Source organism: Crocodylus siamensis, chromosome 5 (genome assembly GCF_052110815.1).
Source record: "Crocodylus siamensis isolate JL-2025a chromosome 5, ASM5211081v1, whole genome shotgun sequence".
In the NCBI taxonomy this organism is placed as follows: Eukaryota; Metazoa; Chordata; order Crocodylia; family Crocodylidae; genus Crocodylus; species Crocodylus siamensis.
In genome coordinates, this window is record NC_143399.1 from 50,183,377 (window position 1) to 50,200,071 (window position 16,695).

At 42.8% G+C, this 16,695-nt stretch overlaps 1 protein-coding gene across 7 annotated transcripts in view; it reads left to right on the forward strand.

Moving 5' to 3' along the window:
• The window catches only part of AXDND1 (axonemal dynein light chain domain containing 1), a 34,653-nt gene extending 17,965 nt beyond the window's left edge, over positions 1–16,688 (forward strand). For 3 of the 7 annotated variants that reach the window (XM_090047565.1, XM_090047567.1, XM_090047566.1), the window contains 13 exons: positions 220–386; positions 1,259–1,334; positions 1,592–1,826; positions 3,415–3,628; positions 6,203–6,296; positions 8,415–8,620; positions 9,557–9,653; positions 10,552–10,662; positions 12,179–12,331; positions 12,500–12,640; positions 14,645–14,736; positions 15,633–15,772; positions 16,583–16,688. In XM_090047565.1, coding sequence (XP_089903691.1) covers positions 220–386; positions 1,259–1,334; positions 1,592–1,826; positions 3,415–3,628; positions 6,203–6,296; positions 8,415–8,620; positions 9,557–9,653; positions 10,552–10,662; positions 12,179–12,331; positions 12,500–12,640; positions 14,645–14,736; positions 15,633–15,772; positions 16,583–16,671 — 1,815 coding nt within the window. In that variant the 3' untranslated portion in view covers positions 16,672–16,688. Of the gene's footprint in view, positions 1–219; positions 387–1,258; positions 1,335–1,591; positions 1,827–3,414; positions 3,629–6,202; positions 6,297–8,414; positions 8,621–9,556; positions 9,654–10,551; positions 10,663–12,178; positions 12,641–14,644; positions 14,737–15,632; positions 15,773–16,582 lie in introns of those variants that run through there. The other 4 variants (XM_090047569.1, XM_090047568.1, XR_016442361.1 and 1 more) reach the window with 4 other exon arrangements.
• The last annotated feature ends 7 nt before the right edge of the window (positions 16,689–16,695 follow it).

Here is a 16,695-nt window from a genome sequence, read left to right on the forward strand (position 1 = left end):
CAGGTGCACCATAATCCTATTACATCTAATGAAAAGCTAAACTTGCAGAGCTGTTGTGCTGTGCATTGTGAAATTGAAGATGTCTTCTACCTGGTAATTTGTGAAGTGTAGGTACTTCAAAAAGCTGGAAGCATGGGGAAGTGGTTGTGATTATTCTGATCCAAGTCAAAAGATAGATCTCTCTTCCTCATTGTTCTCCTTTTTTTTTTATGCATACAGGATGTGGCAGATCTTTCCAATTTGCAGGAAGAGACATTAGAATTCAGGGAACTATTGGGTCACATTGATGAAAAAGTGAGACATGTTGAAGACTCCACTAGGGAGAAACTGAGACTTGTTCAGAAGGGCCTTTTCAAGTGGCTGCAGTACTTCCAGGAAAATGCTTTGTGAGTGTCCAGGAATGAATAACTTGAACCATTGTGTGCAGAGCCTCCTCTAGGGGTGTGCAGGACCCACAGCATATCGGGCTATGCACGGTAGGGAGGTAGTGAGTGGCCAGAGCAGGGGGGGCAGGGTGGCGAGTGGTTGGAGTGGTGAGTAGCTAGCAGCATGCAGTGGCTGCGCAGAGTGGTGGCAGCCTCAACAGGGTTTGTACAGCACTGTCTGCGGGGCTTGGGGCAGTCACCCTGATTTCCTTGTCCCCGTACATGCTCACCCCCTTGTACCCTCTCTACCTCTCCCTCCCATCAGTATCTTTACTCTGTGTGGGCCATGTGTTTTACAATCATAATCAGTGTTGGCTTCATTTAGTCAGCTTTATAGCTGGTTTCCATTATTGGGCACATACTGCTTTTGGCAGCAGTTTAATGATAGACAATGTATTTAGTGAGGTTTCCTTGTATGCAAATATAAGTTAAGGAGCTTCTCCCCCATGTTGATTGGGGGGAGAAAACTTGGTCTTGTATTTAAGTATTTACAAAATTTATGGAGGAAGTATTTTGTCTCTAACATGCAATTGTAACAAAGATTAAACACCCAGTATTGTTTTCCTTCAGTTCTGGTCTATGCTTAAAGTGACCTTTTATCAATGATGAGGCACCAAATGCTCTTGTGATTCAAATGAAGGAATATAAATCATTTGGTGGGTAGAGCCATACAGACCTTTCCTGTAGCATAATGGCATTCATTTTAAGTACAGCTTATGTATATCCCATGGTAATCTTAAGTTTACTTTTGGTTTTAGATTGCTCATTGAGGGGAGTATGTTTTCTCTCCCATCTTACCCCTTCTTTCTCACTTTCTCTTTCTGCCCTCATAGTGGGAAAACAGGTTTCTCTCAGATGAAGGAAGATGTAGCAGAGGGAGTGCTACAAGACCTCAAGAACTTTGGAAATGTAAGAATTTCTGATCAACACCTACAGTAATAATAAATCCTTTTAACTTCTATGAATGCTCAGATGGATACAAGTCACTCACAGTAAGGCAGTTCTCCCATTTGTTTTGATAGTTGCTATGTTTGTGACAGCTTTATCTGCTGGGTTTCCCTAATGTTTCTCATTAGGTTTCCACCTCTTTTCTGTTAAATCCCAGGGGATGGTTGAGCTAGCTGAGTGTTTTTTCTGTGGTGACATGCTCATTCCATTTCTTTCAGATGTTGAATGAGGACCTGGAGCAATTTGGAGGGGATGCGCTCCTAGCGAGTAAGGAGACTTTCAAGACTGCTGCCAGGCTGCAGAAACGTTGGACAGAGCTGGGACAAGCAATGCTCAGTCGCCACAAAGATGTTTATGGGCTGATGCCTCCAGAGTTCACTGTCATGGAAGAAATAAACAGAAGTGCAGCTAAGCTCTGCCAGCAATATAATATAAGGATAAATGGGGAGAATGGTAAGACAAAGTCTTTTTCCTCACAAGAGGAAACTACATAGTCAACTCCCATTAGAAAATGAGAGAGAGAAGGAGAAACCTGGGGATAAGTGTAAAAGGATAACCCTGCATCTCATAAAACTTTAGGACAGGGCCTTCATGCTATAGTGCCTGGATGTCTCAGTGTTCTCTTCAGGAAGCCCAAAGTTAGTTGAACTATTGTTGGGTCTTCCCTTTAAAGGGAAATAATAAAATCAGACATATTGGCAGCAATAAAGGCAGGCTTTCAAAATAAACCAGAATTATTAGCCAGCTGGGATACAGTATAGAGTGTGGCCAATCTTAAGATATAGGGGTAATCGCCAATTGTACCATATTTTCTTGAAATTCACATTGTCTCTCAATCCCTCTTAGTCCTGTTGCTGGACTGCATCACACAGTTCCTTAGGAATTTTATTTTGTGCATATGTGCATTTTGAAACATATGGGATCAAGCCTTTCTGAAACGGGGGATATAATTAAAGTTCTTTAATTTAAGAATGTTGTAAGAAGCCATTAAGTTCCTTTTTAAGACCAAACAGCTGACACTGTAGTGGCCTTCACTTCAAACACAGGCGTGCATTACTGCCTAAAAAAATTATGTACAAGTCAAGTTTGGATGGAGAAGTTTGGTGGAGATGTATGTCTGAGAAAAGCAGGGCAAAGACTAGAGGAACTAGGAAAACGCATCAAGGAGGTACCACACACAACCAGGGGCATTTGTACACGTCATGAGCTTCCCTGTTTACCCTGCCGCAATTGCATTTGTGTTTGCACGAGTGGGATTTTCCGCTGCTTTAATAGTCTTTTCAACACATTACATTAATGCTGCTCAGACATGTTTTATTTAGTGTTGCCACCACTTACTGCACCCTATTTATGGATTCTTGTTGTGCAAACATAAACAACTCAAAGACTTGTAATTACTTTCATTCACCATCAGGTGGCGCTGTGCTAGTTCTGTAGTTCAGGTCTTTGTCCAGGAGTACTAGGAGCATGACTAAGGAAAAAAGCTAAGTGTGAGAGAGATTTTGGGTTGACTGCTAGCTAGAGAGCGGTTTGAAGCTGTGAGCAGTGAAAATGTCTCCTACTGTTTGATTTTTTTGTGTGTGTGTTTAGGGATCTAGTACTTTATACATTCTTAGTAAAGTAAACAGGATTGCATTAAGAATATCTGACTCCATCATCAGCTTCTCTTCCTAATGGAAATGGCCCATTGATTAGCCAAAGCCTGGGGTTCTCTCAGATCAACTCCCCAGTCTATTATGAAATAATGTATGTGCTGAGAAAGGACAGATCTGTCTTGACATTATTTCAAACTAATGCACAGCTGCTAATTCTTGTGACATTGAACAGTTGTGCTATGCTGGGAAGTCAGTATGTCAGGCAAATCCCACTGACTCTCCTGAACTTTAGTAAGCCTTGAATCCAGTCCTTATTAAGTGATTCATCTTCAAAACCAGACTACCAAGTACTGCATAGTGTATTGATTTCTCTTGTCTTGTTTCTGCAGTTCTACTTGCATGGAGTGCAGGCATACATTTAACACTTCCTCTTTTCCCTCCTGCAGGTGTAACTAGGATTTTGATGGGGTTGGTGAGCAGTTTGGAAGATTGGTTGTTCAAGCAGCTAACATGCAAGCGGGCATCTGATATACGTGAATCTGATTGGTTGAAATTATATCAAGTAATTCCAGAGTGGCTGTCCCAGGTGGATGCACTGATGACCGTTATAGGTTCCAGTCAGTCTCATGAGGATCAGAAGAATAAAAAGCCGCACGTTGCGTAAGACAGGTTCTTGCCAGTGTTGTCCATTCCTCCCTCTGGGGCTATCCTGACATAACTTTCTCTTCTCATGTTTGTGGTGGAAACTGTCTGGCACAGGGTAATAGGATACAGAACCTTTCACCTCTAGGTCATCACTTGAACTCTGGTCCAGGTGGGTAGTGACTGAAAGTCTTTCTCTCCTATTTGGTAATACCTGTGAAAAGCATTAGTGGCTTACCTGTGAAAGGCATTAGTGTCTTCTTCCAAGTTCCTAACACACACTGTGTTCTCTTGGCTGGCACCCTCCGTTGATAGTCTCTATGTGTAGAGATCAAAAACTGAATGGTGTTCAGAGACTGAATCTTGCCTTCCCTCTAGTAATGACTTTTCAGGTCAGGAAAGAAGTACAATGCTAGGGCAGTGTGAAGAATCTTGTTGCTCAGACTTTATCTGTTCTATGGATAAAAAGAGGAGTTTGGGCCTTAGCTGGTCAGTTTGGCACCAAACATGTGTGGTAAAACTATACAAGTCTTGCTGTTTCTGTTGTTCTGTTTCTTCTTTTCAAGCAGAAGATGAAAAAGATGTGAAAAACAAATAGTGACACTGCATAATTTCTTAATCTTCTTGGTTAAGGATATCTATAGTTTTACCATCTCATTGCATCCAAGAGTGCTGAGGGAGTTGGTTGATGTGACTGCGGAGCTGCTGGTCATTATCTCTGAAAACTTGAGGCAGTTGGGGGAAGTCCCAGATGATTTGAAAAGGGCAAATATAGTGCCTGTCTTTAAGAAAGGGAAGGAGGAGGATCCAGGGAACTACAGACCAGTCAGCTTCACCTCAGTCCCCAGAAAAATCATGGAGTAGGTCCTTAAATAATCCATTTCTAAGCACTTGGAAGAGAAGAAGGTGATTAGGAACAGTCAGCATTGATTCACCAAGGGCAAGTCATGCCTGACCAACCTGATTGCCTTCTATGATGAGATGACTGGGTCTGTGAATGTGAGGAGACTACTGGATGTGGTATACCTTGACTTTAGCAAGGCTTCTGGTACTGTCTCCCACAGCATTTTTGCAAGCAAGCTGAGAAAATATGGGTCAGATGAATGGACTTCAAAGTGGATAGAAAGCTGGTTGGATTGTCAGGCTAAATAGGTAGTAATTTGTGCCCCATTTTCTAGTTGGCAGACAGTATCAAGTGGAGTGCCCCAGGGGTTGGTCCTAGGGCCAGTTTTGTTCAATATCTTCATCAGCGACCTGGAAGATGGCATAGAGTGCACTCTCGGCAAGTTTACAGATTACACCAAGCTGGGAGGAGTAGTAGCTATGCTGGAGGGTAGAGGTAGGATTCAAAGTGAATTAGACGAATTGGAGGATTGGGCCAAAAGAAATCTCATGAGTTTCAACAAGGACAAGTGCAAAGTCCTGCACTTAGGATGGAAGAATCCCATGCACCGCTACAGCCTGGGGACTGACTGGCTAAGCAGCAGCTCTGCTGGAAAGGACCTGGGACTTACAGTAGACGATAAGATGGCTATGAGTCAGCAGTGTGCCCTTTTTTCCAAGAAGGCTAGCAGCATACTGGGCTGCATTAGTAGGAGCATTTGCTGGCAAATCAAGGGAAGTAATTGCGCTGGTGAGGCCACATCTGGAGTACTGTGTCCAGTTTTGGGCCCCTGTTATAGAAAGGATGTGGACAAGTTGGGCAGTGAAAATGGTTTGTGGGCTGGGGCACATGACTTGTGTGGAGAGGCTGAGGGAACTGCGTTTATTTAGTCTGCAGAGAAGATTGAAGGGGGAGCCTTTAGCTACCTCAAGGGTAGCAGCCTTTAGCTACCTCAAGGGTAACTCCACAAAAGATGGAGCTAGACTGTTCTCAGTGGTGACACATGACAGAACAAGGAGCAATGTTCTCAAGTTGCAGCAAAGGAAGTTTAGATTGTATATTAGGAAAAAACTTTTCTCACTAGGAGGATAGTGAAGCACTGGAACAGGTTACCTAGAGAGGTGGTTGAATCTCCATTCTTGGAGGTTTTTAAGGCCTGGCTCAGCAAAGCCATGTCAGGAATGATCTAGTTGGGGCTGGTCCTGCTTTGAGCAGGGGGTTGGACTAGATGACCTCCTGAAGTCCCTTCCAACCATAATTTTCTATGATTTTACTTTCCCCTCTCTCTGTCTGCTGAGTAGAACTAGTCTGAGGCGAGGGATGGTTACTTTTATGAAAAGGTCTTTTACCTTGTTTGTATGTGTTAAGTTGTAGGCTGTAGGTAGCTGCTTATTTTATAGAAGTAAAAGAAAAAAAGATTTATTTACAATAAGAGGCATGTAGCCAGATTCCTTCCAACGTTGCAGTTCCATTGACTCCAGTAAAATTACTGAAGGAATCAATTAACTGCAGAATACATACAAAATATAACAGACTATTTAGTGGTCATCAAAAAAAGCTACTGCATTTGCAAAATTGCCTCAGCCTTTGTAGAAAATATTGCAGAGTAAATACAGATTTTAGGTTGGTAAACTAGACTGATCCTTGTGATAAGAGAACTTTAGATCTGGTGCTATATGGATCACTTTTGTTTTGGGTTTGTTTTTCAGGGTGGCGCCAGCAGATGTATTTAAGATGATTCAACAGTGGATCTTGTCTGTGACTAATGAAACTGAGAAGAACAATGTGTACCTTACTCAGGAAGTATGTATATGCCTGAAGTGGTTAGGGTTGAGAGCATTTGCTCGCTCTCATTTTATTTCTTTATGTTGAGATGGCGTCATAAGGAATCCCCTGTCTGCTTTGATCCCCCTCACTCCCTTCAAAGCTCAGGACTATAGCTTCCATCTGTCTGACAAGGGAAGGCTAAGTGGCCTACTTTGAGAGGTGCTGCTTATTTAGTTGGAAGGATTTTTATAGTGTCATGAACCAGAGCTGTAGGCGGTATCATTAGACCTGGGGAATTTTGCCAAATGTTACTTATTTTTATCTATGTGTTTTACAAAAAGCTTTTGAAGATCTGTGGGATCATCAGACTATTTCAGAATACACTTGGTGATATTACTGTAATGAGCATTTTAGTAAATTAATATCTGTTTCATGTTGCTTTAGAAAAAAAAATGGCATTAAACTAATTCTTTATATGAGATCCCCCATGTACTCAAGAACTCAAGATCTTCCCACCCCATTCCTCTCTGCCTAGAATTTTTCTGCTGACTTAGACTGATTCTCACTGTCTCTTCCCATGATCCCAAGTGGAAGACCACAGATAAATCATCTACTTAGTAATGTTATTTGCATATTTTAAACGTATAGCATTTCTTTTGTAGGGTGTTCTTTCAAATAAATCCAACTGTGCTGAGAAAGGCAGGCGGCTCATGTTTCTACTTAAAATGGCAAGCGGGGTTAATAATTGAAATGTCAACATTGCTGACTTTCAGAGGGGCTGCTGGGGGCCTCATTCCAGGATCTTAGCACCTGACCCTGGATGTCTGAGGAAGACTGTTTTCAGCTTGTATTTCTCTTTGTTGTTCTCTTTGTTCAGGCTGATGAAAAGCAGAAATAGAATTAGCAGATGTGCAGAGAAAGTACAAGCCCTACTTTATGAGCTATTACAGCAGTAAGACATGGTGAAGTGTGCATTTGTCAGCAGTTGGAGGGCCAAATACATTTAAACTATTCAAGAAGTGAACCAGCAGCCTCCCGCTTCCCTTGCTGCAGTGGCCTATTGCTGTAGTACAGGGGCCAGCAGTGTTTTACAAGACATGGGCTGAAACAACTTGGCTTTTGTCCAACATGAGCCAGGTGGCAGCAGAGCTTTCCTGGTGCTCATACTGGAGCCAGGCACCCGGACACTGTCTCTTTGCCACTACCCCTTCTCCCCATCCCCAGTTCCCTGGCTGCAGCATTGGTGCAAGTTCAAGCCAGTGGAGAGCTGTGCCAGAACCAGGTATATGCAGACTACCTCTTTGCTGCTGCTTCTCCCAACTCTGGTCTCAGCCCCTGGCTGCAATGCAGGCACAGCTGGAAGTTGCACGGCCCCAATACAACTCCCTCACTGGCTTTCAGCTGGCTCCTGGCTGTCTGGCCCTGGCATGGGCCCAGGCAAATCTCTCTAGCTCTGCAGGCCAGATCCAGTAGCTCTGTGGGATAGATTGGGCCCATAGGCCTCATGTCGCCAATCCTTGTTCTAGCAGATCCTATATGAATTAATTTTGCAAGACATCATATCCGTGTAATTTTGCAATACATCCTATCCCTGTGAAAAGTTCTTAATGAAAATAAAGTTAAAGGGTGTGAAAACCTTGACTTCCATCTCACTGGAATGCTTTTTAAAAGAGGTTTCAGATCACAGGCCCCTTTGCTAGTTACACCTTGTCATCTGGCTTCTCAAAAACAGTTTTGCTATTATCAGCTCAGACAGTTGTCTGGGGCCGTTCAGTTACTGGTTCATCCTAGAATCCTATTGGGCAGATGCCATTTCAGTGTCATACAGGATTCTGGGACATACCTGCTTCTAGGAAATGTAAGACTGTGGTGTGGCTGACAGAGAAGCAGCTCAGCGATCTCAGAGGAAGGAACTAAGACCAGGATAGGAAAAGACGGTAACATGGAAAGAAGAGAGGAAAAAGAGAAGTTTAACTGTAAATATTTCTGCCTCGGAGGGACAATTTACTAGTGAAGTGTGTGCATCAGTCTTCACACACAGTGACAGTGCCACTGAGGTTGAAATTGTAGGCAGGACAAATGCTTGCCATTCCAGCACCATTCCAGCTGCAGGTTTATTCATGCTTTAACCTTTCAGTGTGATGGTTTTTGCAGGTGGTTGAACTCCACAAAGCTCTGATCATGTGGATGGTGAATTTGCTGAGATTGATGGTACCTGACTGCTTGTCTGCTGAGTGTCCCCTAAGCGAAGCTGCTGAAGCTGCTGAGAGAGATCTCAAAGTGTTTAGTACTTGTAAGCTAGAAGAAGAAGCTGTAAACCTGGTTGCCAAATTTAGCAGATTCTCCAGTTACATAATTAGGTATTTTAACAGTCTATACACATCACAAGCCTAATAGGGTTTTCTGTAATAGGAATGATCCAGAGTATGGCACAGGAGTGTCTCCTGTAGGAGGTATGGTCTAATCAAAAGTGGGTAAGGCCATGGGTAGATGTTAGATTTGTAGAGCTATGTACGCTTTTGTAGCACTACAAAAAGAGGGTGTACAGGTGTACATTCTGCCTGTAGTGCTACAAAAATGGCACAAGCGCTACAGAGGGTCTCACACAGTATCCCACTGTGCTCTGCCATCCCCCACTTCCCTCCTCCCCCTCTCTGAGGTTGAAGTGGGGAGAGCAGCTGGTTCCATGATGGCTGCCAGGAAGCAGAGCTGCATTTTTTAGTTTTTGACCCAGTGAACTACAGGGTCCATCTCCCAGTGATTGGGCTCACTGACATGCTCCCCTTTATCACCCCCTGACTAGAGAGTGCATCTTTGTGGTGACTGTAGCACTTCAGCTGGGACCTGCTGAAAGTGCGGACATCCCTCGAAGTGCTATATTTTTGTAGCACTACCAGCTGTTGTGGCCTGTGTAGCACTACAAATGTGAAACAATTCAAACAAAAGAGTCAGTAATAGTATTAGAGAGACTGACTGGGTAAACTAAATCTATGTTTTTTTCTCAATAGTTTGCTGTTGTAGTAGCTCTCCTGAAATATAGAGGAAAATTAAGCACAGTCACCGGGCCCATCACCTTTTTTTAAAAGATGTGTTAGAGTTCTAACAAATAGTACTTGGTAAGAATGCTAGATGGAACAAAACCCAAAAAGAATGGTCTGCTTTATTTTTAGATGTTGCTACTTTAAAAGCCATGGTATCTAATGACAGTATGCCTTGTTGCTAGAGAATCCCCGCTGATTAAGGAAAGGTGTTTGAGGCCGTTGCTGAAGGGTAGGTTATCTTTTGTGTTTCCTCAGCTGCTGCAAGGGGACAGTAGATGCAATAGTTCAGAAGAAACTGTCTGAATTGAGTTTAGAAGCTGATTATGAGCGACTGCAGTTGGAAAAAATCAAGGTAATCAGGGGTTCCTGGCTGCCCAGAATACAATCCAGACCCAGTTCAGAATTGGCTGTATCTCCTTTTGTAAGAGCCAGACAAAGAAGGGGCAAAGAGCTAATGTATACAAGAAATTTGGGAAGGAGTTTCAACAGACAAAAGGAGAACATTCATACTTCACAAGGAGAAACCATAAGCCACCAAATGTTTATTGCAGGAATAAATTAATTCCTTTTGGTCAGTAACTAATTAAAATATGATCAGATCAGTTGTACAATGCAGACTCTGCCCTCCAGAGGAAGAATCTAGTGTTCCAGAATTGTCCACAAGTATTCTTCTATCCGCACAGCATCCTCTGCTTTTGGATTTTCTGATCAGCAGTTTCCTGCTTACCCTGCAGACACAGACCACATTATTTTAAATGTCTGAGTCATATTTAACTTTACGTCATATTTAACTTTACGTCATTCCCTGCACTGTTACACCAAAGATTAGCACATCCATTCCCTTTTCACTGGATCTCATCCAAGTAGTTACAGCAGTAGACTGAAAGGATTGCTCCTCCTCCATGCTTATTGGTCTGTGCTAGTATTGTGCATGAAAAACAAAGCTTGGGGTTTACGTGATATCTCCCCTCTTCTTGGCAGAGCAATATCTTGCCAGTAACTGTTGAGCCTAACTAAACTGCAGCTAGTTGAATAAATCGTATGGAATAAAGAATTAGCAAGTGAAAGGTTCCATGTTCAAAGGCTTAGGAAAAGTATATGTTCCTTTTCCTTTATAGCGTAAAGCTAGATGGGGTCCAGGTAAATATCCAAGATGGACAGAAGAATGGAATTACTCAGTCATAAGAAGAAATAAGACATAAATCCTTTTGTCCCATATACAATCTGTCTTTTCTGTTATCTTTTTCCAGACTGAATGTTTTGACTGGGTTAATGCATGTGGGCTCCTTCTTTCTGAAGTCAAAGGCTCTCCAGTCTCCTTACTGAGTTTAGAAGAGCAGACCAATCTGTTTGGGCCACAGGTACTTAGAGACTTACATTCTTCTACCTTGGTTAGTAAATGTTATTTGGATAGAGAACAACCTGAAAGTTTTGCCCTAATGAAGAAACTACATTCCTGTTTCTAAAAAGATTTAATATTGCGAGCCTTCTGCACCCAGCAGTCCAGGTGGAATTAATAGAAGCAGTAACTGTTTGTTATACCTATGATACTTCCTATGGGGGGCAGATCTGCTGGTGAAAATTGTCGTAGCTTCAGTGGCGATACAGCTATTTATACCAGCTGAAGATCTGTTTTATGTAGCCTTGTATTTCTATTTCTCCCACTATGGTGGAATTTTGGTTTTGGATCACAAAGTACTTTATAGTGTTACCAGAACCGCTAGTCTAATTACCACATTTTCTTGCAGACTATATGCCCCAGAATATAATATAATATACACCTTGTTTTTGAAAGACAGAGTGAGGGGAAATAAAACCCATTTCCTTACAGTAAGTAATGGAGTAGTAGCAGTTAGGAAGCCAAGCCTGCTCCTTGTTCTTTTCCCTGTGAACTACTGCAGATTTTACTTTCAGTTTCACCAGGTAAGTGGCAGAACCTGCTCTTACTGTATTTCTCACATGTAATGTGCACTCCAATTTCCAGTAGCTGGTTTTGGGGAAAAGGTGTGTTTTTATATAAGAAAATGTTACTTAAGTAGTTGATCATATGGGTGTCACCTACCTGTGAACATTTGATTTACATCTTTTAGACTGGAGGTCTAAAGCAGTGGTGCTCAACTTTCTGGCCCCGTGGGCCAGATGAGTGGTGTAGGGCCTGTCCGTAAGATGGATTGCAGCTGGGGTTGAGCCCTACATCATTTTGGCTGAGCCCTGTGAGCCCAGATAGGGCCCAATCCAGGCGCACAGGGACCTATGCCATCTTGACCCAGCCCCATGTGCCTGATCTAGCAAAGGGGCCATGATATCCAGCCCGTAGAATCCCCATGGATCTGGAAACTTAGCAGCATGAGAGCAGCAATTAATACTGCCAGTTTCCTCCACTGTCAAATTTTCAGACACGTGTGGAGCCCTGCAGGCTGGATGACACAGCTCTGTGTGTAGAATCTGGGCTGCGGGCTGGGAATTGAGCAACACCCGGAGTCTATCTAGGACTAAATTCGCATGTGGGGGAAATCAGTTCAAATAGTCTTATTTCAATGGAGTGTCATTTGTTTACATCCGATCTGGATTTTGTCTACATGACATCAAGACTGTTATGTGATTCCTTAGTTTATGTAGAGTAGATTCTGAATGTGATTTTGTAATATCCATAAGGATCAGGTAAGGATTTAGATGAGACAAAATTCATTTAACTTGTGATTTCAAATAGATTTATTCCCATAGATAGCTGGCTAATAAGTGAGCCAAGCCTCTACTTATTTCATGTTTGAACATTTTGAGCAAGGCATGATAAGAAACTAGTTGACCTATTCTGGCGTTTGCCTATATTACAAAATCCCAAATGAGCATTGACCAATAGCTTGCATTACTTAACAGGAATTCCAGCCACAGGCACACCAGGTGAACTATGTGGATTCTTCTTTACCTGATGGAAAATCTGAGCCTTCTCATGAACCTAGGAAAGACAAAACTGAACCTGCTGATACTGATATGAAACCTGTGATAGGGAAAGAAATGTTGGAAGCACAGGTGACAATCTGCTTTGTGTGAGTGTGCATAGTAGTGATGGCTGGAGTGTGAGGTGCTGTTTCCCAAGGGAACCTTTCTTTGCTTCTTGCCTTCTGAGCCATTTGAAATCCAAACCCAAGTGCTATTGGGCCAGGCACTAGTACACTATCCATCTACCTTTCCTTGCAGCCCCAACAGCCTGCACCAGATGCCAGCAGTGATGACCCAACTGTAAGTGGTGAAATGACTGAGGACACAATCAGGTATATAGGACATGATTCTAACATCCATTTGAAATCTCTAAAGTCAGAAGCAGTGTCAGTCACTGGGGTAAGAATCTCCATGTTGTACATGATTTTCTTATTTTTGCTTGCAGAAACTTCTTGATTTGGAACATGTGACGAGTGTAGTTGATTCATAGTTATCTAACTCCAAAGCAGTTGACTTTGCTTAAATATTTCACAGTAATTATAAACTTTTAATAAGTGCTTGAGCTCACAAGATACAGACCAATACTAATTTTATAATTAATACAATTTTAAACTTTACTAACCAGCAAGTTGGCTCCAGATATTCAGTTGGTAACCAACACAAGGCCCCAGATATTCAGATAGTATAAACTGGTGCAGTTCTGTTGACTTATACTGGCTGAGGATCTGACAAACAAATTGCATTTTACTTTCTATCATTATAGTATCATAGATGAACTTTTTAGTCGCTAGATTCTCTCACTTGATTCCACATAGAGCATATGCACAACACATTACAGTTTATTGTTACAATTTTTAAAATGGCCTGGAACTAATTTTTATGTCACTGCTTCTCAAAGCAGACTCAAACAGCTGGAGAAGTCTGCCCAAAATCATTCTTTCTGGAATGCTTCACTTGTATACAAGCCTTTTTTTGACAGCAAAAGGAAGAATATAGCTAAAAAGCATCCCTCTGGTCCATCCCTCTCATGAGCACCCTTATGAATGAAGGTTCCACCTTGAACTCTTAGCAATATCTCTCAAGAACTTCCACTTCCATCCATGCTAATTCCATTCTGGCATTGATGACTTGAGAGATGGTTAGAAAGGAGCACCATGCCAGAACTGGGCTTGTACAAAGGCCTCTCTGCTGAGTTGAGACAGAAGTCTCATATATCTGACTCATTTTAGACTCGGCAAGAGAGGTAGCCAGTGGCCTGAGAAGGGTCCTTCTGGTGTCCTGGTACTGACTAGTAAAGTGCCATTAGAGATAGTCTGTAAACCTGTGGATTGCATCTCTCCCAGTACTGAGCTCTTGGTACTTTGGACATTGGTTGTACACCAACACAAGAGATAACCTTGGAAATTTGTTCCTTGACATTCAGCACACTGATGCATAGCTTGTCTGTACCTATGTACGGTACCAAGTAATTTATCTGTGGGGTCAGTGTTTGAGTCTTCCATTTGAAATACTGAAGATACTTTTAGTAGTTTTTGAATCATTGATGTGCAGAAAAAAAGAGATTTCTCTGGTACTGATTTTTTTCCTCCTTCTCATGTAGTAGGAGCCCAACAGAGCCAAGGCACTCCGGACAAGGGAGTCCTTCCCTTGGACGAGGTGTACTCCTTTTCTTCATCCCATGGGGGACATGACAAGAAATCCTCTTCTACATACCCTCCTTCCCCTCCTTGGGAGACATAATGGGTGTCAGGAAGAGACTATGGTGAAGGATCTACAAGGGACAGTAGTAAATGTCCTAGTGCCCAATAGAGAATATCTCCTGGGCCCCCTTGTGTTTCCTAACCCAGTATCTGTCCCAGACTTGACCCTTCTGGATGCCTTGAGGATGCAGCTGTATTCATGCAAGCCTGTGTTGTTATCCCCTTCCAACCTTAGATTCCTTTCCCAAAGAGGCAGTGCAGATCACCAGTGCCAGTTCAACTTCTGTCCCACATGAAATATCTTGGATTCAACATAGGAACATTTCACCACCAGAAGTGAACAGTGCCTATACCATAACATGGTGGTCTATTCTTAGCAACAAGTAACCCATGGAGCCCACTCAGGTCTGATTCAAGAAAGCACTTAAGCCCATGCCTAACATTGAGCACATGAGAGAATCCATTTGAAATCAGTGCAACTGCTCATGCACTTAAAGAGATTTCTATGCTTACACAATTTAATGCACTGGTACCTTGATGCAGCAGCCCTTCTTTCTTGGTTGCTTTTCTCAGGATGCAACTAAGCAGCATTGGCCCACCAGCACCAGGCTTGAACTAGCACACACTGCAGATGACATGCAACCTTGCCTTTCTTCCCCCTCATCATGCTCATGTACAGAAGATATTTCCTTTTCTCAAACAGAGAGAGATGACTGCCAGCAAGTCAACAACTGCCTGTTCCCAAAAGGAGTTTGAGACTCTTACTTTCTTGGAACATCTGCAAGCACAGCTTCTGTGAGTGTTGGGTTCCCTAGTGAAGGGAACAAGAGAACCAAGAGTATTGGAGATTTATTCTAGATGGGGTGTCAAACTTGTCTGTGCCCTTGGCTGGATCCAGACTGGGGCTCCTCCTACACTAGATCTAGACCTGTTGGAAGCAGTGGGACAAACAGCGGTAGCAGTGTGAATGGTAGTGGTAGGAGGACAGGGGGTGGCGGCATGGGAGTTAACACAGCTTTTGCTCACCACCTTACTGCTGATACATGTGCCTATCAGGGCTGCATGCCTGGATTTCAGTGGGATACCCTGTCTTACAATTATCACTCAGTCCCTCTGTGGGCCAAGTGAAATGGATTCACAAGCTAGATCTGACCCATGGACTGCGTGTTTGACCCTCATGTTCCGACAGAGATGATTATCTTGATCTCCAGTAATGTTTAAAAAAAAATTATGCAAAGTTATGCCTTTGACCCAACTGGCTCCATTCTGTTCTCAGGCTTGTTTTTGTCTTGGGCCAGATCCTCAGCTGATGAAAGCAATTGTAGCTCCATAGCTATACTGAATTACATTGGCTGAGGAGATGACTCATTTTGCTCTGCTGACTTGTATGGAACTGCTCCATATTTATCGTTAGGCAACCAAGATCAGTATCTGACACCCCGCCCCCCCACCTCCCTTTCCATTAGCATAAACATATTAAAAAAATAAATTTAATTTGAATTTTAATGTGATATAGTCCTGAATTCTCCATTTGATTTAGTTCTTAATGCTACAACTTTACATCATGAATTTATTTTCATAGCACCTATTAGTTCTTCTGAAAACCCTTTTTTTTCTAAGCTGTACTGGAGATGTAGCCAACACTTTGTTAGGTTATAGATTTCAGTGTTGTCCTGGCTGTTGGATTTCAGAAAAACAGAGACCCGTGCTCAGATGGCAGAGGAGAAATCAGAAAAATTGGAGGAGCAGCTGGAAGAAGCTCTGGGGAGAATCCAGGAGTTGGAGAAAGAGCTGGAAAATTCACACAGAGCCCAAGAAGCAGCATCAAAACGTGAGAGTTCATTTTCCATCCCTTTTCTAGTTCTTCGCAACCTCAAAGGGCCACAACCTGCATTTGGAAGAGCTGCTGTAAGAGATGAGACTAATGATCTATCTCATCTGGTATTCTGTCACTTGCTTTACAGGCAGATACAAGAAATCCTGAAGTAAGCATTAGGGCATGGGTAGGCCATGGTTTTTTGGCCAGAGTGCTGAAAAAACCACAATGTCTACTTTGGAAGGTGCTGGAGTACCAACATGCCGGAGCCCAGAGCAGCTGTTTGCAGCTTCCCTACTGCAGCTAGCCCATGGAGCCCAGTCTGCTTGCAGCAGGGCTTGCAGCTTCCCAGCCACCTGCTGGGAGCAGCCTGGGCTCCGTGGCTGGCAGCAACTGCTCAGAGCCCAGGCTGGCAGTGGTATGCCAAGCAAAATGGCCTTGCATGCCATGCTAGGCACACGTGCCAGGGGTTGCTGACCCCTACATTAGGGGATGAAATGCCCTCAAGGAAAGTTATTCCCTCCTGCTTATTTGCAAATGAGGAACTAAGGTGCAAAGACTGACACCCAGGGTCACATAGGAGGTCTGTGGTGGACCATGTGGAGTCACAAGCTAGTGTCCTAAACCTTGGCCCACTCTTCTGTATAACTGTACATTTTTTATACTATATGTATATTCTTGATCCTGTTTTGAACCCTCCCAAACTCATGGCCTTGCTTTTGGCCCTGCCACAATGAGTTTTCGATTATCAAAGATAAAAAGACCCAGGAATGCAGTATTCTGTGTTTATTTTTAATGTGTTTATATATTATTTTTAAATTTCAGAAATCCACTTCCAAGGAGAAACCAGTCCAACTTCTCATACACAGTCTTGCACTGCCCGGTCCAGGAAAGCCAGCAAACACAAAAAATAAATAGTAGTAATGTCTAAGGAAGTT